We start from the raw sequence: 23,942 nt of genomic DNA on the forward strand, positions 1-23,942 counted from the left end.
GATAGGAAAGACAGACAAATAATCCATTTGAGTGGAGGGCTGCAGGTTGAGAGAGCAGCAGTTGCCTTTCCACTTGCTGGTTGATCAGCCATGTATGTGTTGCTGGAAAGCATCCATAATCTGTATTTCCATTTGTGGGCTGGGAGGTGAAGGGATGACATTTAGGGGATAAGGGAGTGGCCTAGAAATATTGCAGGAGGAAGTAGCAATGGGGGGCAGCTACGAAGCACAGATGGGACAGCTGATATTATTACAATAGATACTGTCTAAACAACTTTATAGGAACAATCGATAGGAAACAGTGCTTTATTTATATTTGGGCTTACGGGAGAATGTGTTATTTTATCCACTGACTCACCTCCATGCAGACCATCACAGGAAACAGCGTGCAAGCTTTCAGGGTATCAGGTAAAACTCTGGTCCTATCAAATCAGGTTTTGTAATAGGGCTGACTTACTGCTTTATAGTGAGGATTTTGCTCACTGTGGGAATCCTATAGACTCCAAATCATGAAAGTCGGTAAGAATACGCCTGAATCCACCACTTCAGAGGCTGTTGCTTGTTTTCTTCCATCAGGCCAGTGCAAAGCACCTTTTTGGAGCAAGCCAGTATTGACCAAGTCTGTCAAATTCTGCACAAATGATAGCTGCTCAGTTTAATTGTGTAACAAATTAACTGACATCTAAAGCTCTGTGAGTATACCGCAGAAATGGTCAACTCCAGACAACAGGAATGAACACTCAGACAGCAGGGCATGGACCCGGAGCTTTACAAGTTCCCAGCTGCTCTGCAGGGACATGTCAGTGAAGTTCATGGCAGGTGATTTGAAAGTGTTAGGGTTGACAAGTTTGGGAGTAAATTCAACTAAGCTACCATTAATAAAACAATTGCTTCCCAAAATGACTGGCAAAGGATGGTTTAGATTAGGGTTTCTCACAGTGCAGACCACAAACCCGCTAGTGGAATAAGTGAACAGAGAGGGGTCCTCTGCATTGTCTGGTATGAGGTGCTCGTTCCTCCTGCTCATGTCGGGATCAAAAAGAAATGAGGGGATGGAAAACCTAGGAAATAATGAGAAACTTGCTTTGTGTATGAGGAGAGCAGCTTTCTATTAGAAAGACCTCTAAAGCTCATGTTTGGATCCTTGGGAAACAATGATTTCATCATCAAATCTAACTATGGAGTGTACCCAAAAGAACAGAGATGAGTACAATTACAGGGAACATAAGGTTGGATAATGATGCTGCCTTAATGTGATTAATAAGACTGCTGATTTCTCACGTCTTATCAGCTGAATATAACACTGTTTTGTATATTTGTTATCTCCATTATGCGTTGTAGTATGGGTAGATAAATAGAAATACCATGGAGGCGACAGGAAACAAAACAAAAATAATCAAACATGTTTATCACTAGAGCATTAAAATGGCTGCTGTGGCAGACACCAGATGAATTATGCAATACATAACTTAATTCTCTGGGCCACAGATGTTTCATTTTTCCTGCAAGAAGATGATTGAACCTTGAATGACAGTTTCAGGCAGTCTTTGATTGCTCTGTGGGTCACATGCTTGATATGACCTGCATTTGAGTTGCTTTCTACATGCTGTTGCTTTATAAAACATGTAAAATTGACATCATGTTGGCTGCTCAAGGCCAAGTCAGGAGTAATTCCATGCTTTTGATATGCTTTGTGTGCAAGTGAGGGAGAGGAAAGGGTTTCTGTGTTTAAATTCTGGTACGTTATTGAATCAACTGAAGTCAGGAGAGGGGAATTGCAGCAAGCTCTTTCAATTTGTAACAGGAGGCACAAGGAAATAGAGAGTTTGCTGCATCTGTGTCATCTTGCATTGTTAGAAAATCCTCAGAGCTGTAGTATTGGATCAGGCAGTGACTCCTGCTACCCAGGGCATAGCACAGTGCAGATTGGCAGCAGCCAGGAAGGCAGCTGGATACGTTTGTTTGTCTAAATTGGCTCCTCTGAGCATGAATATTCAGCATAACCTGAACCTGGAGATTGTGTTCCTCACCCTGAGGACTTGATCCTGCAAATCTGGTGGGTTTGTACTGATACTGGTGCACTACCTCAATCTCAGGACATTAATGCAGGTGGGATTCAGGCATAAATCCATCAAAAATTAAACATCAGAAAGTTCTTTCTCCTTTTCTTCATAGTCTCTATAGGCAGGTCAAAATGATTACACCAGAACTGAATTGCAGGAACTCCTCTCTGCCTGCCAGTACTAGAACCTGCAGGAGCATGAGCCCACAGCCCGTGAGGTTGCAGACTTCTCACCAGCTCCCTCAGAAGTTAGTGGAAACCGATTTTTAGGTCCGTCTAAACAAGGTTATTTGTTTCTGCTAATTTCAGGTGCAAAAATTATCTCGTGTTTCGATAGCCTCCTTTGAACTCCTTTGTGGCCCAAAGGATTGTCACCAGTGGTCTGAGGTGGAAGGAAACCCAGAATGATCCAAATCTGGACACTCCTAATTAATGATTTTAAAACTACTCATAGGGCTTTGCAGGGTAAAGCAAAAATACATCGTGAAAGAGGACATGTTTGATCATGAGACCGGGAGAAAAAGGATTTATTGCATTTCTTTTCCTTTCTGTAACGGGCAGCATGATGGCTGGACACAGAGTTCACAAGAGACCTGTTCTTGTGGAGAGAAAAACACAATGAAAGTTGAGTAAGAGGTGTTTAAATGGAGGATTGAGCAGTATGGGGAGCTAAGATTCATATTGGCTGTGGTGCAATATATGTAAATATGTGCCACGTAAGAAAACAGTATTGTCATCAAATAAAAAAGATGTGCCATCTATTTATATATTGGGCTACTTTTTAATACAACCAATATGCCTTTTCTTTATTCCAGCTGGTTACATTAAGCATTGTTCTTTGGTTTGCAAAGTGTGCCAAGGTCATGTGTGTGTAATACTGGGAATTACAGCTCTGGGGTTCTATGAATTGATATTATATGTTATATATAATTCTTATTTTTCTCTTTATATTTTATTGGGCATATCAATTAGTGTCATTCATATCAATTTCTCTCTGTAGAGATGATTAAGAAAACACTGCTGGTCTTCAGAAACTCTGCTCCCTAGTGTATCACTGGAATAAAGCTGATTTCTATTGTGTTTAAAACTTTATAATTGCAAACATGATTTTCTTATCCTTGAAATCCTGACTTAAGCCATGAAAGAGAAAACAAAGTGCTGTGCAGGTTTTCTTGGAAAGCAGTTTTTCTACAGACTGGAAGATGTTTTATTCTATAGGGTCTTTTCCTTCTAACGATCGAGATGATTCTTGTCTTGTCCTGTCCAGCTATTGCTCAATATCTTGGGCTTTATAAGCAGTTTCTTTAACCTTTATCAATATTTGATGATCACTTGACGTCTTTCAAGCGCCTAGGACATCATTTATTTGAAGATCATACCTGCAGCTGGTGTGACTGCTTGATCCTGGTACTTACGATACTAACCTGGTGTGCTTAATGAGAAGTCTTTGCGTGAGATTTAGTTTATTTTTTCAGCTTGAATCTGTATGTGGTGCACTGCATGGATACAAGGCTAGCAATGAGAGGAAACAAGAATTAATTCTAATAAAACAAAAAAAAACCTGAAAAAGTTAGCATTGAGTCTCTCTCCTTTTTGCTAGGGGAGGAACTTGATTTAGTATAGGATAACTGCAAAGAGGGGTCTGGACAATGTACAGTGGACATTTAACCATTCCCCAGATTAATCCAGATGACGTATTGTGTAATCGCTGGAGCACCTGAAACCAGCATTTCTTTGATCTCTCAATTTAAAGCCTTCAGTGTTTCACTGCTTAGCAGAGAGGGGATTTTTTCTTCAATTGAGTTCCTAGGAAAGGAAACACCCAATTCATTACTAAAGTTGGTGGATTTATGAATCCCTGAACAGAGAAATTCTTTTACAAGAGGCCTGGATTTATATGACATTGGAAAAAGGATTATCTGATCTGAAGATCCTTAGAGGGTTGCTGTGAAAGAAAATATTAACCTCTAGCTCTTGCAATTTGAAAAGTAGATTTGAGAACTTAGTAGTAAAAAGTGTGTGAGTTCTTGCCCCTTGATGTGCTATACTGGTTATGCTGAAATAACTTTTTTTTCTTTCTTTCTTTGTACAACCCTTGTGTCTATTACTTTTGGAGGTTGTATTAGCAACAAAGGAGGATTTATCTAATATGGATGTTTGTTGGATTAGAATCATTATGAATTCTAAAAATGCCTAAAATATGTGTACAGTGACACTCATAAGGTGCAAGAAAAATAGAATTAGTGGTTTTTTTACGTTACCTTTTATCGGAAACTTTCTAAGAGCTTCAAAGAAAGTGTTTTGTTGTTCTTCCTTCCCTAGAAATTAAGCAAGCCAGCACCATGGGCACCTGATGTTTGTTGGATTAGAATCATTATGAATTCTAAAAATGCCTAAAATATGTGTACAGTGACACTCATAAGGTGCAAGAAAAATAGAATTAGTGGTTTTTTTACGTTACCTTTTATCGGAAACTTTCTAAGAGCTTCAAAGAAAGTGTTTTGTTGTTCTTCCTTCCCTAGAAATTAAGCAAGCCAGCACCATGGGCACCTTGGCATGGTCACTGAGGTGCAGGGATTAGATGAGGGCGGCATCTACCAGCAGAGCTTAGAAAGAGTCTTGAATTTGGGTAGGAAATTTGTCATTCTTCGTTTTTGCTTAAAGAAAAAATAAAATTGAATATTCTAATGCTGGAATGCTCTTGTGCCCTGAGTGAATGCTGTGATCATTGGGCTGCAGGCAATTTTGATGTTGTTTAGTGATCCAAAATTACTTCCTAGACCCAGGAACCTTCCCTGATAAAAATGTTATTGAAACTTGAAAAAATTCAATTTACTGCTTTTTTTTTTTTGCCTTTTTTTTTTTAATGCTGTGGCCCTTCTCCTTTTCTTCCCCTCCCAAATATCCCAAATAACATTGGATATAACACATTTTGTTGTGTGCTAGCAAAGTACTAGGTTATACTGCCTCTATTTTTAAGAGGCTAAGATGTTTATCTAATTTAGCCAAAATCTGCTCTGTGACATCATAGATATATATTACAAGTAGGATTTTTCTTTTTTTCTTAATTAAACATAAATGCACATTAGTTGATAATGTGTGCTTTTAGTTTGAAATTGCCTGCGTAAATGTTTTAGTAATTAGAACATTTTAATAAGCCCCAGTGGCTCCATATACCGTTTGCTCTGACCAGTAAACTTCTACATGTTTTTAAAGAAAACAAATGTGTGGGAAAAAATGTTGTTTGTTTTTTGCCAAACCAAAATATTAATCTGCCCTGCTAGTGAAGTTTCTTGGCCATGCCACTGACTGCAATTTCAAAAGTGTCATCTGTATTTTTTAGTTCTTCTATGTATAAAGAATCCAACAGCAGTTTCTTTCAAGGTTCAGTAAGTTTGAATGTTTAGGGGGCTGTAGCCACAAGATTTGGCAAACGATTCACTTGTCATGTTAATAAAAAAGGAATTGTTTCTGCCTCTTTAAGCTAGGATCTAAATGAAAGAGTTGGATCAACTGGATTTTAATCATAAAATCCAGATTCTTCTTGCTTGCAAGTGAAAAGCTTCATGGTGTTTAGGGTTTTCATCTAATTTAATTTTATTTAGAAAAAGAACTGAGTTTCTTCCATGTTACCAATTCTTGAATTTGCTTACTTGTTACGCTGTTCAAACCTAATTGGTTATCTTGATCTTAAAAAGAAAATTGAGCCTTTCTGCGGTTTTTATTTCCCATAAGCAATTGAACTGAAAAGTGGGGTGTGGTGGTTTTTTTTTTTTAAAACTCCTCAAGGTCTTTTTTTATAGATGGCATGTTAGCTTTGAGGGCTCTTTCATGACTGGTAAAAGCTTATACCGTGTAAAATCTATAGCTTTTAATGCGTTTTGTTTTTCACTTCAAACACAGTAGCAAGAGAAGAAGTAATAGAATATTTCATGGTCATGCTGTTTCAACAGTTCAGTTTCTTTTTACTTGGTGATGCTTATTCTGTAGCTCCAAGTGCTTGGGCTTAAAATTTGATTTCCCAAATTCCTTAGCCTGAAAGTGTTGAAACTTAGAACACGCTATCTGTAACACAGACTGAAGAACTGTCTTGCTTACATGATTACTTTTCTTCTAACACAGAGATTATAAGGAATTAGATCAGATAAATGCTTATGCTATCTGTAGAATGAGAAAACACAGGGTAGATAATACTTGTTCCTGAAAACAGCTTTTACCCACTCCTTTTCTCGTGATCTGTTTTAATGTTAAGAAAGTATCACCCTTGACAAACCCGGAATAATGTTGGGTTTGCAATGTAGAAATCTGCTGTAAAACACCGTAAATATCAGTGTATTTTAGCAAAAGGTCATCTTGTTACTAATTACCCTCATTCTCTGTATCTGTCTGAAGAAAGACAGAACTTTGGGGTTTTTCTCCTTGCCTTCAGCTCTTGGGGTGATGGGGTAATCCAGGCACTCACAAGAGGCCAAATCTCGTGTTGCTTCAGGAACAAAGAAAGTTAAAAGTGAAATCATCAGATCTGTGTCTCTTATAAGTGAGTTTAGTTCACATGGAATGACTTGGGTCAGAACTTTAGGGTCAGTATAACCACGGATTTGCTGAACTTGGCCATTGTTCCCGTCAAGGTTCCACCAGATTTTCAATGAAAACCTGCAGGACAAGATGCCGGCAGCCTTGAGCCGGATGGTATTTTGCCTGTCAAGTAGTTCTGTTGAAATAAAGAGAAATACTGACATAGGAAGGGCTGAAAATGAGCAAATGTGGTGGATGGTGAATACATCAAAAATGACCTGTGTGGGACTAATTCAGTGAGCCAAAGTGGAGTTTCCTCGTACCTCGCAGGTTTGAATTCGACACGGTGCTCTGTAAACAATAAATCAATGCAAGTTATTTCTGTGAGTGCATGAAAGGTGTGAGAACTGTAATTTATTTTATAATAAATACTTCTGCTGAGCAAACAGTGAATGTTGCTATTAGAGACTTTCTCAAATAAGTGATTTTAGACTGCTGAGTGCCAGCTACTGATGTGGTAGTTGAGCTTTTAAAATGAAAAGACTGAATTCCTTTTGAAGATTCTTCTGAATGCTGTTGACACTTGTGCTAGGAAAGAATATAGAGTAATTTAATTCATTACTTTACTTAAAGATAACGTTTATGGTTGCAGCATTAACCTCCATTGGTGTGCAGACTGCTAGGCTGGAGATGTTTTGCTTGGAATATTTTGGGAGATGTTGCATCCTTTTATTAGGTGTGCGGAGACAGATTGTGTGCGGAAAACCTAGGTAGAAAAAATGTGTGAGGGAAAGGGGAGTTCAGGATCAGTCAGCTGGTGTGCCTGGATACAAGGACAAAGGGACAATTTTGCCCTTGGCTACAGTTTGACACTTCTACTGGATTCAGTCAGAATTATCTGTGTGCACTGAAGGGCAGAAATGTCATTTTTATGGCATTCTATATCCTTGGTCGCTTTTTTTTTGTAATTGGCTGCGTATACCAGTGCTGTAATAGAGCTCTTAAATCCTGACCCCAGACGAAATGGCATACAAATACTGGTATTAATACTTCTGTCCATTTTAAATACAGGATTGTCCTGAGTCCTTCCACCTCCTTTTTCAGGCACCGTCCTGTGTTTCGGCCTGTTTTACTGGCAGCCACACACCTCTCCAATGGCCCGGGGTGCTCCTCTGCTTTACTGCTCTTGGTCCCGTCTCCCCTTAGTCCTTTGGCCAACATCCTTCTGTTCCTTCTCTCGCTCTTCTGTCTTCATCTGTTTCCCTACCCTTGGCTCCCTTCACTTGCCTCTGTGACCTTTAAAGGTGGCTGAGGGCCCTTTGATGGGTCCAGACCCCCTCACACTTCTGCCCCTTCCCACTCATCTCTTCTGCATCAGAGTCATCTTCTTTTCTCCAAAAAAAAAGTTCCCTTGGCTGAACTGAAAAACAACCCTTCTGCTCCCAAAGCAGGGCGCTCTTCCTCTCCTGGTCCGAGGGTTTTGTGCTTCTGAGTCCTTCACTCTTCTCAGATTCTGCAGTTTTTCAGACCTTTGGCTGATACCTGGCACCCCCTCTTTGGGAGGAAAGGCAGTGATTTTATTGTTCTCCAAACCCTGCAGAAAAGCGAGCGGAAACTGGATTCGCTTAAGCTGTAGCCGGCGTGTTGGGATGGGACATTCCCAGCTCTGATCTGGGAGGCATGTGACATAATCCAGACATCATTTACTGGCTCCATATAACCTGAGGCATTCACACATAAATTCAGCCTGAATACATAAGCTTATATAAAGAGGATCCTTAAACTATCCTGGCTAAAAATATTTGTAAAATGCTGGGAAACTTTTTTTCGGTGCATTAGGATGCTCTCTTCCCTCTTATCTCTGTTACAGATACATAATGGGGTCACTTGCATGGTCTTAGGGACATCTTTTCCATGTGAAATACTGTAATTTCCTTAGGTGGATTAACAAGTATTTGGGGGCTGGAGTCTAAAACAAAAGATGTTTCGCAACTACAGAGGCTAAAGAGATTGAAAGTGTTATTGTAGGCTTATGTTAACCTGTCCTGTCCAGGTTAGTCTTTTGGCTACTCCCTGCACACTTTGAATCCTTATTTGCCCAAGGAGTGATTGTTCAATTCAGTAACTAATGTCTATTATTTATTATTAATTCAAAACATCGTGTGCATGATTTCTTTCCAATGTAAGAGCACATTAGCTTCTCCTGCACAAGAAAACACATGTTCATCTGTTTTCCATTATTGTCCAAAAGATTTTTTTCAAAAGGCAATTCATGTTGCCCCGACAACATTAAAGGCTGTAATTAAAAATAATTTTCCATTTATTTATATACATACACATTTATTTATTATGATCTTTTACTGCATTTCCCTAACTGTGCACACAGAAACCTAAAATGCTGTTGAAGAGTAAGCCAATATTCAGTGTAATGATCCAGTGTCGAGTGTGCCAGTACCCTGATGTACTTCAATTAACCACCTTTCCCAGCAAACACCTGCATAGAAAAATGGATCTTCTGTGGGATCAGCAGAAAAACAAACCCTGACTTTTCTGCATTGGCAGAGGAAGGGAATTCCAGTATTTCACAGCTTTTACTGATAATGATCTGCTACAGATTAAAAACAAAAAACAGACATTATGGTGTTGGCAGATTGCAAAAGGACTTGCTGGTTAAAGCTGCTGTTCATAGGAGATGAGGATAGTGTTTATTGCTTCCATATGGTCCAGAGATATAAGACAGGCAAAATGTCTGGGGAGAAGTAATGTATCTTATTATATTGATACAGAACGTACTTTCAGGTCTGTAGGCCCTTGTCCTGGTACCTTTCACAGGTGAGAGCGTGAGTGTGAAATATTTGCCCATGATTCAGCATGATGATAAAAAAAGATTGCTTAAGGATTGGATCCATTTCTGTGAGCGAAGTCTTAGAAATGCTGGGGTTTTTAAAGGGTCGAGGCTGGTAGCTGCCACCTAACACACGTATGTGAAGGATCATATTTTTCCTTGACTGTATAGTTTTCAACCCTTTGACTTTCCTATTCAGCTTTGTAAATTGCACTAAGAGCCTGAGTCTAAATTTAGTTTCATAAATTTGTGTCAAAAAACTCTCTTCTGCATAATGTAAAATTAAATTTCTTGGTCTCTTTGACCTCATGATTTTTTTTTAGCCAAATTTAGAACTAAACTAGGCACACTGAAACAGAAGAGAGCTACTTTTGTCTACACGTACACAAGTAGTTGACTGAAGAACTGTAGTCTTTGACTTCTTCATAATTATCACTTGTGAATCACCGTTACGTGTAGGAAAGATGACGCTGCCCTTCTGCAGAAGGTTGGGGAGTAAGATCTTCAAAGATCTAATGAAGATGCTCAGATATTGATACGCTTATTTTGTTGCAAAAAGGGAACAGGCAAAAGAATTGGAGACTTGCAAACCAGTCCACAAAGCTGAAATCCAAGAGGATTTCACCAGTCAAAAGATTAGCTGATCAGTCTTACTGTGTCCTTTTAAAAAAATATTGAAAATTGGTATTGTTTGTATGAATGTTGCAATTGTACTGTGCATGAACTCATATAGCAGGCATTCTTCATGTGATAACAGTACTTCTGCTCTCTTGTTCTCCCAGGGCTGATGAAATCGAGATGATCATGACAGACCTTGAAAGAGCAAATCAGGTAGGATTTTAAATGAGTCCCTCATAAAATTCTAAGTGTGACTTTGATTTTTTTTTTTCCCCCTTCTCTTTTGGATTTCATGACAGTTCTTTTATATGCACTTAGCAGTCATAAGTGTGTAGAGTAAGAAAATATGCAAATTTAGAGAAAAATACAGCTCTTTAGGGATACTCTGTGAGGATTGTATGCACAGTAGAGTAGTGCTTGCCATATATTTACCTTCTAATAATTTAAAGTTAAGTTTCCCACTATAGTTACTCTTGGGTTTATGTTTCTAAATCCATCACGTTGGCCCCTACTCGGACATCCAGGTAACTGGTTTACGCAATTTAAAGGGCCTCTGCCCTGCAGCAGTGGCAGGGCTGCCAGCAGCCTGACCTAGGGAAGCCTGACCTTCTGCTGCAGCTCCAGCTTTTGTGGACTTCTCTGGACTTTTCTTTTTCCTTCCTTTTCTGATATGTTTTATTGGTGTATTAATTTTTAGCAAGGGTTGGATCGGACTGTGCCGTGCAGGAGAACAAAGAAATTGTAATTTGTTCCTGCGGATGCTAATTTGGTAGACTGTGAAATGTCTTTCCCGTGTTCCCTCACAGTGCACATGCTCCCGAGAAAGTGGCACAATTGTGTGAAACTTTTTAAAATAAAAAGTTTCAAAAAACCCAAACCTAACACCCCAGTAAAGCACCCTTCTGGTCCAGTCTGTACTTTGTGTGACTGTTTGAGGTGATGGAGATGTGTATGGACATGCAGGATTCACAGGTGATATATGCAACGGGTGATGGTTTCACAGAGGGAACCCTCAACCAGGCATTTGCTTATCAGTGAGGTTCATTAATCCCTCTGTCAGGTAAGATCAGAGATTACAGATCTTAAGTCTCTCAGGTTATGGTTTTATAATCCAGTTGAAGCTTACCTAAGAGCAGCTTGCTTCCAGGAAGAATAGTTGCACCTCCTTCCCTACCATGCAGTCCTGCTGCACGCCTTGTGCTGTCGGTAGTGCTTGTGGAGCAGCACCATGAGCCAGACCAGGTCACTGATCCTGTTGAAAACTAACCCCCGCTCCAGCTGCTGTTTTGTTTTGTCTTTTCCCTTTTGCTAGATCAGCTTTCAGCCCCCACGCTCCCCTGGTGCAGCTGACAAGTATAGCAAGTATATTGTCCTTTACATGAATTCTTTATAAATTGGAAAAATACTAATGAAACAGAAGGCAGATTTGTAAGTTGTTGGGTTGATTATTTAGTCAGTAAAAGAAAATTGGGGTTTGCACAGTGGGTTTTAGTTCTGTCAAAGAACTTTTGTAGACAGCATTAAATATTTATGAAAGTGCTAGTAATTATTTGAAAAGCTGTAGACTTTTTAGAAATGATGTAGGTGTTAAAGATGTTTTGGTGGAATTATTTTGTGATTTTTGCAAAGGCAGTACATTTTGCAAAGTTGTAGCAATGATTTACCCAGTAGGTGTTTTTTCTCAGAGTAGAAAGGTGGTTGTAGTTAAAGAACAGGTATTTCTGATTTCCTCATTGCCATACTAAAATGGAATATATCTATTTATACAGAAATGCTAAAGATGTTTTCCTATCTAACTGGAACAAATCTGCAATGTGGTGGTTTTTTTTTTTACTTTATTGCATTGTTTTTTAATTAGTCAAAATTTATAACTGCTTATGTGCATAACCGTTAGTTGGGTTGTAATTCAGCAAACTCTGAATCTGTATGTAGACATCAGCGTGCAATTCCTCTGAGCTGTTGTAAAGCCAGAAGAGGTGGTTCTATCTCCCCTTTCCCCATCTCCCCCTCCTCTGCTTCCCCCTTCCGGCTGCTGTGGTCCTGTCCCCTCCCTAACAGCAGCTTTGGCAATTGGGAGACCCTTCATTGAGTCCATTGAGCTCAGTAACTGCAGAAAAGCCTGAATTTGGGGTGAAGGGGCCAGGTTTGTTTTCTGTGGGTTTAGCAAATTGAGGCAGCTCAACAAAACATTGGAGAAGCAGCAGCGCCGAGATGAGGGACGTGAGGGGAGTGTGTGGCCTCAGAGGAGACAGGGAAGGGAGAGTTCAGCGGTGGAGGAGCGGGAGCAGCGAGCTGCTGGAGTAGCTCAGCTGATTTGCTGAAACATGCCCGTAGTCCTTGTCTTGTGTGATGCTTTACCTTTGTAAAACACTTCTATAAATTATAACTAAGTAATCTTTGTAGCAGCAATTCCTGTGTTTTACCTCCTTAGAGTTGAAAAAAAAAATTGGAAGAAATTAAATCCGTTGCACAGGCCAGAAAGTGAGTTTGCATCAGGCTGAAGTGTTACAATTGCAGAAACAAGTACTTAACATAATTATGTATTTAATAGTTAAATTAACATTTCCTTTTACCATTTCAGTAAGCACTTATTCCCCATTATTAAGGCTACCTTTAAAGAGTAATGCACAGCATGACTCCTACTTTGAGAATAGACTGCCTTGCTGATTTTGATGTGATGTTTTGCTGCTCTGGAATTAACACTGACCCAAACGACTGGGATTCGGAGCAGAAATTTACAGAACAGCAAAATGTTTCCACTGAAAATGTGAAAAATATTTGCTGTAAATTTTTAAGTATCTGATATTTCTTGAAGATCCCTTTCTCAGTTACTGTCCTTTTTAAACCCAGAGCTGGCATTTCTGAACTTCCCTTGCTTTATGTGAGGACACCTCTCTGACTCTTAAGAGGTGGGGAGTGCCATTTCCCTCCCCAGTTCTGCAGGAATGAGAGGATACTCATTGACGTTGATCCAGGTGTCCATATTCTGGGTGATGAAAGCCACGGGGACAGAGTTGATGTTGTAACTCCCACCCTCGTGTCCTGTTAGGTGAAGCATGGACCATTCTTCTTAGTCTTCAGGCTTCATCACCCCTCTTCTCCCACTGTTTTTTCCTCGTTTGGATCCTCGGATTGTTTCATGCAGGAGCTTTTTGGGCTTGTTTCTGTGCTATCATCCCCAGAAGAAATTACTAGCTCGTAGAAATAATTACCTTTAAATACCAGTGAGCTTTGTAATTTTCTGCTTAGAAAGAAAAAGGTGTAGTGCCCGCAGAGCTGGGTTTCTCTCCATTGTGTCGTTAACTCAAGGTATAAACTGAATTTTGCTCCAAACCTTAACCCTAGCCAATGAGAGAAATAAACCCCTCACTTGAGCAGAGCAAACTGGGGTTGGAGAGGTTTGGAGGCAGGTGCTGGAGGTAGCGATGTGGTGGCAGCAGGGCTGCTGGGATGACAGCCCTTTCTCAGCTGCTAATCCGGGCACTCAGTGTGGTTAATCCGAGAGCTTGAGTGGGGTTTTGCAGCAGGGCTAGTCTCATTCAGACTGACAAAGCTCGAACAGAGTCATTTAAGTACACCAATTTACACCCTCTGTTAGGGTGAGGCCGGTCCTGGCTGGGAGGTGGGTGTCGGTGGTGGCAGTGGAGTAACCCTTCCACTTTAAAGTCTTGAGAGGTGTAAACCAGTACAAAAAGGACAAGAACACCACATTAAAATGGCTGGTCTACCTATACCTGCCTCAAGAGGAGCCATTAGCTCCATGGCATGTAGCTTTAGCAGGGGTGTAAAGTCTGAAGCCAATAGCCCCCGCTTGCTTTAGCAGTAAGATGCGACTGCATCATCTGCAAGACAGCAAGAGGAGCTGTGGGCAGCGGCAGCGGGGGTCTGTTATCCCTCTCTGTTTTCCTCCTCATCCCCGAGGTTGTATGACTTGTATGGCTTGGGTATGTAAAGGGCTGAAGTCAAAATATAACTAAATGCAATAGGAATTACTTATTTTCACTTGACTAACCCACCAGCTCGATAACAGAAATAACCCGAGAGCTCACCTTCGCATTTCCATGAAGATTTAATAATCCTGTAGTTTGGGGAAGGGACTCGTTTTATTAAGATTTCATTTTGCACAATAAATCACTGCATATTTTCTGATATGCTACGAAGTATAATAATAAATAATTAAAACTAAACTACCCTTACTTGTCAAAATAAATGATTTATCATAGTTTGGGATATAGCATCTTTGAATTTTTTATTGGTTGATTCCCAGAATATTGTAATTTCCAATCAGTGAAGTTAATGAAGCTCCAGTGTACTTTTCTGCATTTGCAACAGTTACAGTTGTCTGAATGTATATTTTACACAAATATTTATGGTTAGCACTTTTCTGTACAGTTTCAAGTTTACACCTTTCTCACAGTGTTTATAGCAGTAAGTCACGAATCTTTGGGATGACAAATTTATTCAAATGAATTATCCTTCTGTTTCTAGACTTCATCTAGCAACGTGGAATCACCCGGTTGTGTGTGAGAAAAACTGAGGTTTCTATTGAAAAGAGTAATTCCTATGTTGTAAAAACAGAAATACTTTGGAGTGTTAAATTTGAGGGGGGGTGTGTCATTTTAAGATTTTAATACTGAGTCTAAGTTTGTGGTTTCATGTCATTGAGGTATCCAGATCCGTCTACTGGCTTCATACATTCAGTTCACATTGTTTAAACAAAAAAAAAAAAAAAAAAAAAGTCTAATGGGCTTTGTAATTTGGACTTCCTGAAAAAAAAGTGCTTTTTCACTTTTAAAAGAAAAAGAGAAGAATTTCCGTTAGGGTTGGTTGATCCTGGGTTATTGTATTTTAATCTTGAGGAGAAGGAAATAGATTTGAAAAACAGACTCAGATATAGGTATCCTTAGATTCTGGTAGCAATAACAGAAAGAGAACATGGGACACTTTTTTTGGTGGACTATATTGTGAAAGCTATAGAGAAAGAATTAATATTTTTTTTTTCTTCTGTGTCTCTGCCAAGTTATCCCTTTGGAAAAGCAAAATGTTTCCATTGGTTTTCTTTACATCTTCACAGTGCTGATAGTGCTCCCAGATTTCTACTTCTTATTTTTTCTGGGGAAAGAAAGTCAAATACAGAAACTTCTGTTATCAATAAACCAAGAACAATTGTTCTTTCTGTAATACATAACCATTTATTAAAGAATCTAGACTGGATCAGTATTACTTATTCCACAGAAATGTAGTGTTAGATTTTAAGATCTGTAGAGGAAGGGGTAGTGAGTTTAAGCATTTTTTGGAACCGAACTACCACTAAAATACATGGAACAGTGTCTGCTATAGAAGTAGAAAGAAAACCTCACCAGGGCGTTTTGGCAGAAATGCTGTTCTCAATATTATTTTTTTTTTATTTCATGGAGTATGGTACCTTCCTATCTCTAACAAATCACATTGGAAAATGGTTTGAAAAGGTATTCCCACTAAGTGAGATTGCTATAAAATATGTATGTTTTTGAGCAGCAGATGGAATAAATTCTCCTCTTAGCAACACAAATGCAACGCAATATAGGTAGTGCAAGTGCTGTGCGGGAGGGTTTTGCTCTGACCCACCAGTGGTAACAAAACCAGTGGCAAGGCAGTCCTTGTTTTTATATTTCCACAAAGAAGGGTATTCGTCTTGACATGACTCCTTCATCTGCACCAAGGCTAACACAGATACTGCCAGAGTATTTGCTTTTTATTTCTGACTCCCTCTGCAATGAATGAGATCCTCTGCTATCGTGGTGTGCCATAGCCCCGCTGAATTCAGTGAAGTTATGCCGTTTTATAGCAGATGAGGTCATTCACTTAATCGTCTGATTTCACTATCTGTAAAATGGGAATAATAACATTTACTTTATAAAGTGCATTGAGATCCTTGCATGGAGAAGTGCTGTATAAAAGCAAAATATGGTTAATATTATTTTCATACAAACACAGGAGTTTCCTGTAAATGCTTGGCTTTCAGTTGGGAATACATTTATCTGGCAGCCTTTCAGTGTGCAAAGGAAAGTGCAATAGCCTGAAGACAAGAATGAAGACAACCCAACCTCTTCTGTTTGTTGGAGTTTTTTTCTTTTTTTTGTGTAATTCTCCATTGCTGGAAAAAATAGGTGCCAGAGCCCTGAAGAGCCTTTCATGTCACAGATTTTCTGATAATCTTGCTGTTTTTCTGTGAAAGCTAGGGTTGTTTAAAGGTTTTAAAATAAATTTTTATATCTCAAAAGTTAGAAAATTGAAGCACGTTGAACCGGTGTGCTGTAATTGATCTCGTGCTCTGAGAAACATAGCTTTTGAGGCAGCTTGCAAGTAAGAACGTCAGCTTCGAGCGCTTAAAACCAAGTATGGTGATTACTGCCATAACCGGGCTCATTAACTTAGCAGAATTACTTGTGATAATATACACTTCTAGCCCATAGGAAGATTTTGCCATGTATAGCACTGAATTTAGCATGTAATAAGGAAATATAGTTTGGCTGGTGGAACTTTAAGGGAAAGGTTATACTTTTTTGCTTGTAAGTATCTCATTTTGCTATTCACACCACTGGTCTTTGATCAAATTAACATTTTACTGTAAGTAGAAGAGCACTCAGTTCATGCTATTCATTATCTTGTCAGGAAACAATGAGAATAATTTGAACTGGATATCGTGTGAGGCTTTTTTTTTTTTTTTAAATTGGAAAGCAGACGGCAGCATTATGATCACGACCTACTGGCTCCACTGTGAACAGTACAATATTTACATGCTATATTAAAGAGAATGAAAGTATTTTGAAGTGTTTTGTTACCAGGGAGGTAGCGCTATGCTAGAAAAACGGCGGTATGGAAATTAGGAGGAATTGTATGACTGAGCTATCCAGAAAAATAGCATTTTTAGACAATGCTGGATTTGCATGATCTCTACCAAGGCCTGTAGTGTGACTGTCACTGGTCATCATGGGTTTTCTAGGCTGTGCATAGTAGATTTGGAAGTAAGAAACCAAGAGTTTTAGCACTGACTGATGAAAAGCAACTGTACTGTGGCATACATATTTCTTAGCCAAAGTGGGATAGTTTCACACAAAGAGAAGGTTGCATGAACTTTTCCAGTGTCTCCAAGTTGTGCAAGATTGCTAGGTTTCAGCCATTTTCCATACTGGGTGTCTGTCTCTGGCTGCACTCTCTTTTCTTATTTCAGGAAAAATTGTTCAACCGTTTCTAAGAACAAGATTAGGAAAAAAAATCCAGTTTTCCCCACATGTTACGAGTTGTTCTTGCTGTTTTGGTGAGGAGCCTGCTGTGCCCATATTTAAGAGAAGCGACTTGGCACTTGATGAGGGAGGGTTTGCCTTTTTCTCAGGGTTGTATCTCTGTTGCTTCAAGTAGCAATGAAAAAAAAAAAAAGCCCCAAGTTTGGCCAGCCTATAAGCGTCTGAAAAAAACCCAAGTTCACACAAACTCAACAGAATCTGGTTTGAATTTGTCGGCTTTGATGTCCGTGCCTGTCCCAAGCACACTGCAGTCTATCACTGCGCCGGCTGGGTGAACATTAACCAGCCAGGGTTTTCTTCTCTTGGTTGTAATGTAAGGTTCAGTGCCACTTCGACGGGGAGCACTGGGAGGGAGATGCTCCTCCAGACTGCCCCTGCCGTGATGGGGAGACGGGCAACGTCGGCGTGAGAGCATGGAGAGGGGCTTCGTGGTGGGGAGGGAGGGAGGATAGGGACCAGGACGGGGCTGCTGCGAAGGCACTTGGAGAAGAAGCAACGAGGAAAAGAGGAAGAAGGAAATCGTGGTGGTAAGACAAATTCTGGAAGTTTGCGTGTGTTTGTTAGGTCACGCGAGGTACGAGCTTGCTTTTGCCTGCCTGAAGCTAAAGGCACCGTGAAGCTCAGAGAAAGAAACGCTGCTTCCAGTGGCCAGAATGAATTAGGAAGGGGACAAAGTGACAAGCAGAGAAGGGTAGGAGTCAGAGAGGTAAAACCAGAGGTTTTTGCCGGGGAGCAGCACCGCAGCCCCTGTACGGGGTCTTGGGTGCAGGCGAGCAGGTGAGAAATTGCCAAACACAGCCCGTGCCACACGGTGAGGTTGTGGTTGACACCGCCGTGCAGAGCACCCAAATGGAAATATGCTGGGGGCTTGGGGAACCCATATAGCTCAAAATAGGGGTTTGTGCCAGTGCATTCATTAACGCTTCTGGAGCACTTAGATCCTTTGATGGTGGAAACCAGAGCACAGCCCGTAAGGAAGCGATTAATCCTATCTACAGAGGAGGGTGGGATTAGTTTGCAGTAAATAAGCCACAGAGGTCACACACGGAACAAGGAGGACAAAGCAAAATATTCATTCACCGAGGAATATTCATCCTGAGAGTTGAATGAAGTAGGGAGTCCCGCTGGAAAAAAGCAGTAGCATGTTACTGTGCGGTTCCAGCCCGCCTCCTGAAGCCTTGTGCACAGGGGGTGGCCGAACATACCTGCGGCCTTGGGGTTGGCTTTTCAAAACTTCTAAGTGCTCAATTTTGAAACTACGATTCTTTTAACAGGTTTTTGTGTGTAATTTATAATTTATATTGCAATAGCACCCAAAAGTGCTTTCCAGACACTGAACACATCTATAATTCTGGCTCTAAAAAGCTTTCATTCTGGAAAAAAAAAAGAGAATAATTGATCAGTATTTCCCAAACAGAATTGCCCAAAGTTTCCATTGATGTATTTTTAACAATGCATGGTATGAAATCTTGTCCAATATTACTCACAGGATCACAACAGGTGTTCTGAATCGGCTGGGGAGGCTATGCAGAAAGGGCAGCTGACAGCTTACTGTATATGCAGATGTAACATCTATTAGAAATATCCTCTGTGGTTTGCTTGCATGCAAGCTGAATAGATTCTCAAAACAATGCTGCTGTGAATGGAAGCCATCAGCAGAATTGCTTAAGGCTGCGAAACCCATTACTTATACAGCAGTAGATGCAAGAGCGAGTGCCACAGTGTAGTAACTTGTCCTGCTTTGCTGGAGTTGTTTAGCAGTTATTAGATCAGTATATGTACATCCACATCTAATAAAGTGTGAGAAAATAATTTATCTCAATCTGTATTGTTAGCTCAGTTTTTTATTCTAGTATTATCCAGCTGCATAAACAACATAAACTTTCTCTTTTTGTGCCTTCTTAATGCTGCTACCATTTTTTCATGCACAGAATAGGTTGTGTCCCATGCTCTGATTATTAGAGCCATGTTACTGTACTTTTTACAGTTACATTTTAATTACAGCGGTAGAACCTATGCAAAATCATTTAATATAATGTTGTGAGCAAATAGCACAGATGATGCATTTAGTATTTGATTGCTGTTAGTTTACTGATTGATTAAACATGCAGACAGAGTCTCTGCTTTGACTAGTAAGTCACAGACCATGCACGCACGCAGGGGTATAGGTTTTATATTCACTATTTTAGATGACTTAGGTTTTCAAAAGGATTCGCTGAAAAAGCAGGGAGTGGCACACAGAAATACGGCAGTTTTGGTGGTTTAAAAATGAATTTATTATTCAATAAAGGGAGGGACCCATCCGTGTAAAAGTTGGTCAAGAAAAGTTTAGACCTTGATTGGTGGGAGTTCATGGGTTTGGAAGAGCTGGTGATATGTCTTGGAAGTGGAGATAGAAAATTATTTTAGCTATTTTCTATTGAAAGTGCAGCGTGATTTGCATGGAGTAGCCCAGGTGAAAAGCAGTCATTACTCAAGGAGGTAAACAGTGTGTTTTTATAAAAATAAAACATTTTTTTACAAAAAAGAGAGAAGAAAGTCTGACCAAGAGGAGCATATACTGTAAAAACAACCAGGTTTTGTTCTGCTTTCTTAACAGAAGCTTATACACAGTTACGGAAAGGACTTTGCTGCTATTTATTGCCTGAAGTTACTGATCCATCTGTCTCTACGCAAACTCTTGTACAGACAATCTTTCCTCATAATTCTGCCTTTCTCCTTTCTATTATTCTTCAATATTTGTATGGGAATTTTGTCTGGTAGCCAAGTCACAGGCTATCAGATATTGCGTAAATCCTCAGCAGCTGGTAACTGATCTGTGCAAAATTGTCAGTTTAGGGTTAAATATTGTTGAATAAATAGACCTGCTGAAAGAACAGAATCTAACAATTCATGTTTTGGGAAATAATTACTGAAGAAAGACAGCCCACAACACTGTATGTGTGTTAGAGAGAATGGTCAGAATATCTTTTAATTCAGCATTTACCCGTGAGAATTATTCCCATGAGGAACCTTGCAATAAAATCTGCTTGGTCTATGAGAATAGAAAGAAATTGAATAAAAAGACTCCATTTCCACTTGTATTTATTCAGTCTGGGAAATTCAGTGGGCCGCAGCATTAGTATCAGCAGGGGATTCCTTGCTCCTAGCGTTAAATTACTGTCATAATCGCTCAATTATTTCTTCCTTGTACTGTTTAAAATAAAAATCCATCACATTCTATGTTTTTTTCTAACATTTATTAGGTTGAGTGTTTAGGAAAATCAATTATATTCAGTCAGGCATGAATTGATGAATGTTCTTGTAATAATTGTCAGTTGTTAAACTGAATGTACTTTCTCTTTTCACCCCTTTTCATTTCCTTCAGAGGGCAGAGGTGGCTCAGAGAGAGGCAGAGACCTTAAGGGAGCAGCTCTCGTCAGCTAACAAATCTCTCCAACTTGCTACGCAGATCCAGAAGGCACCTGATGTGGTGAGAGAAAATATTTACTGACTCTTACAGGTTTCTGACATTACTGCAGTACAGCTCTTTCAATTTATGCTTGCAGCTATAAAAATATCTGTTTGGAGTAATATTTTAACTGAAGGAATTGTGTTCCTTTGGGATTGCGGTTTGGTTAAACTTCTAAGGGGGTTGGTGGCTACAGAAGACCACGGGAAGGACAGAGGTCGCTCTGCTCCGTGGTGACCGGTACAGTGATCCACAGCTCTCCACGGCTGCCGGTCCAGGTGGATAGCAGCAACTCTCAGAAATTATTTCACATTGGTAAGAGCGTCAGCAGAGGAAAAATAAAGGCAGGAATGCGGTATAACAAAGAGTGCCTTGGTGGGCCATCAGCACACGCCTGCCTGGAGGGCACAGCAGAGGCACGGAGCTTCAGACGGAGGGGACCAACTTTGGCCAGAGTTGGTTGCCTTAGTGGGGACCTGCTGCCTGCCCGTTTCTGGGTCTTGTTATTCTTAGTGTATGGGCTGTCAGAGGAACCAGAAATAAATTCGGTATCATTCCAGAATTCACTGAATATATCTAAACTGAGAATTACACCTATATACCCGATAAAAGAAGTTTAGAAAATTGAGAAGATATCCTGTACTCCTAAAGGTTTGGCTGCTTTTTGCCTTCTCTGTGTGTTTCTAAACAAAGCAAACACCGCTGTTTGGGGAGGTTGATAGCGCTGACTCTGCTGATCAGACCTTGCGGGCACAGAGTGCTATTACAGGACTCCAGCTGGTCCTGGATTAACAGGTATCACAGATGAGCAGACAGATTATTTTGATATTTGTTTGCCAAAGGAGAAATAGGGGTATTTAAATGTAAATATGCAATTAAGTGAAATTTAGTCTACTTCTAAGCGGCAGATTTAACAAACAAAAGAAATCATGCTCTTATATTGCTTTTTTCTTGCAAGCCATATACATGCTTGACACTGATATCAGAGAAACACATGGTTGCCTTTAAAATACATTTGCAGACAATGAGTAACAAACCCTAAGTCCTCCAGATCGCTTTGGTCGTCTATTAATGCAACCCAGTATTTTCTCAGAGAAGTCAAAAGATAGACAGGCAGGCTGCAAAACAAAAAATAAAAAGGCTGAATATCACTTGTAACTCTGAATTACCTGCCTCTTCCTATCTCGTGTCCTAGTCTTATCATTATTTTAACATTAGGTCTTTCTTGTATTTAATAGTACTTCTGCACTTCATTTATATTTAATATGACAACTACTGCGGGATGAAAATGATCATTATCTATCTTATTTCAGACTCTACGTTCTAGTCTCAATAGGCACAAGCAGCAGATGATTATACAACTTGTGATGTTTCATGCAAGCAAATTAGAGGTTTTTTCAAGTTAAAAGTATAATTCAGTGTAATAGGAGAGCGTTGTTAACTGCTGTTCGTACATGTAGCTTCCTGTGAGATACAATGGTATGTAGTCACTGAGAATCAAGCTAAGTGTTTAGAAGATATGGAAAAGGTATTTTGTCGTGCCTGTATTTTCCAGAAAAGAGGGTATGGACTATATTTCAATCTGCTGCAATGTCATCTTGAATTGTAAGGAAAGTGCTTGGGTGACAGCGTCGGTGGGTTGAATTTTCAGCTCTCTCGCTGTAGGATCTTTGGTATAATGCTTTCGATCATTGTCTCTCTCTTAGTAAATGGATTCTTTCCTACTTCACTGATGTTTTCTGAGGAACAGCCATTAACCTTTGTAAGATGCGTTTTAGGCTTTTTAATGGAACGTGCGTTCATCATTGGGCTGCCTCGTGCTCCCCAGATCTGCACAAGGATTTCCTTATGTTCTTCATGGAAGAGGGGTTCAGAGCTCTCCGATGCATTATAGCTATTGATCTCTTAACACAAAAGGAGACAAAAGACATGGTACAATTAGTGTGTGTTATCTTTCCTGAATAGATCTACCTTCTTAACTTCTCTGTCCTCTCTTATTTCTTGTCCTACTGGAAGGTCGGTCTAGTGAGGAAGTTTCAGACTTGAGGACAGATTTTGCAGCCGTGAGAAACTGGAAGAAGAAAGATCTTGATTTAGGAAAGGGAATTTCTGAAAGTGGAGACCGTAGGGAGAATGGCCTTGTCTTAACAGCTGTCACATCTACCTTCATCGCCATGGAGGAGAGGCTTTAGTTGCTAGCAATAATATTAACAGCAAACAATTTTCATGCAAGGAGAAAGTTCATTGGAAGTAGCACTTTGGGGCAATTTTTGACAACTTTGCCTGAAACGTGTGGCACGCGTACGAAGAGCCGAAGGCACATGACTCTGCCGTTCCTGATTAAGAAATTCTGCTCTATTACTTCAGGATATTTTATCTGATTAGTATTTTGTAAGCACAGATTTTCATAGTTGTCAAAGCATTTGGACTATTAATAATAAATAGATCTAAATCGAATCCCTTGACTTTCACAGCTGCATCTTTCCAGTGCACTTATGAAATAGGGAAATTTATTCTCTCCATTATCCCTATTTTACCAAAGAGCTGTCCTGGGGAGTAGAAATGTTCATCTTCCAGATCCACGCAGTCAATCACCGGAGTCCCAGATTTAGAGATTGTTCCTGTCTCTCATGCCACCCAATGCCGTTCTTGGTCCTTGCCTAGCTGCCCTGAATTCAAGCTTGTTCCTTTTTTTATTTATGTGGTCTAACACTTTTTTTTCACATTAGGAGCAGGCCATCGAGGTTCTAACACGGTCCAGCTTGGAAGTAGAACTGGCTGCGAAGGAGCGGGAAATTGCCCAGCTTGTAGAAGATGTCCAGAGACTCCAGGGCAGCCTCACCAAGCTGCGGGAGAACTCCAGCAGCCAAATCTCACAGCTGGAGCAGCAGCTGACCGCCAAGAACAGCACACTTAAAGTAAGGCTCGGTTCTGTGCTCAGCAGCTTTCAAAGGATATAATTGACGTACCAATATTGGGGTTTACTGATGTAAGCTTTCTGTGGTTCTGAGAGGCACCATAAAAGCCATTGGCTACTTCAGGATGCTGTTGAATTCCAGTTTCTGTGACATTTTATTCTAAGTGATCACAGTTTTGTTGAAATTTAATTTACCTAGTTCTCATTGTTTTGAAATTTGTTTTTGCAGAACATGGCTACCTTTAGAA

General features: G+C 39.9%; 1 protein-coding gene across 1 annotated transcript in view; it reads left to right on the forward strand.

Annotated features, from left to right (window-relative positions):
• Positions 1-23,942, forward strand: part of CUX1 (cut like homeobox 1) — a 210,525-nt gene that overhangs the window by 130,096 nt on the left and 56,487 nt on the right. The window contains exons 9-11 of the mRNA XM_009275491.1: positions 10,205-10,253; positions 20,694-20,798; positions 23,507-23,695. Of these exons, the coding sequence (XP_009273766.1) occupies positions 10,205-10,253; positions 20,694-20,798; positions 23,507-23,695 (343 nt within the window). The remainder of the gene's footprint in view (positions 1-10,204; positions 10,254-20,693; positions 20,799-23,506; positions 23,696-23,942) is intronic.

The sequence above is a fragment of the Aptenodytes forsteri genome, unplaced genomic scaffold (assembly GCF_000699145.1).
Source record: "Aptenodytes forsteri isolate BGI_AS27 unplaced genomic scaffold, ASM69914v1 Scaffold347, whole genome shotgun sequence".
Taxonomy (NCBI): domain Eukaryota; kingdom Metazoa; phylum Chordata; class Aves; order Sphenisciformes; family Spheniscidae; genus Aptenodytes; species Aptenodytes forsteri.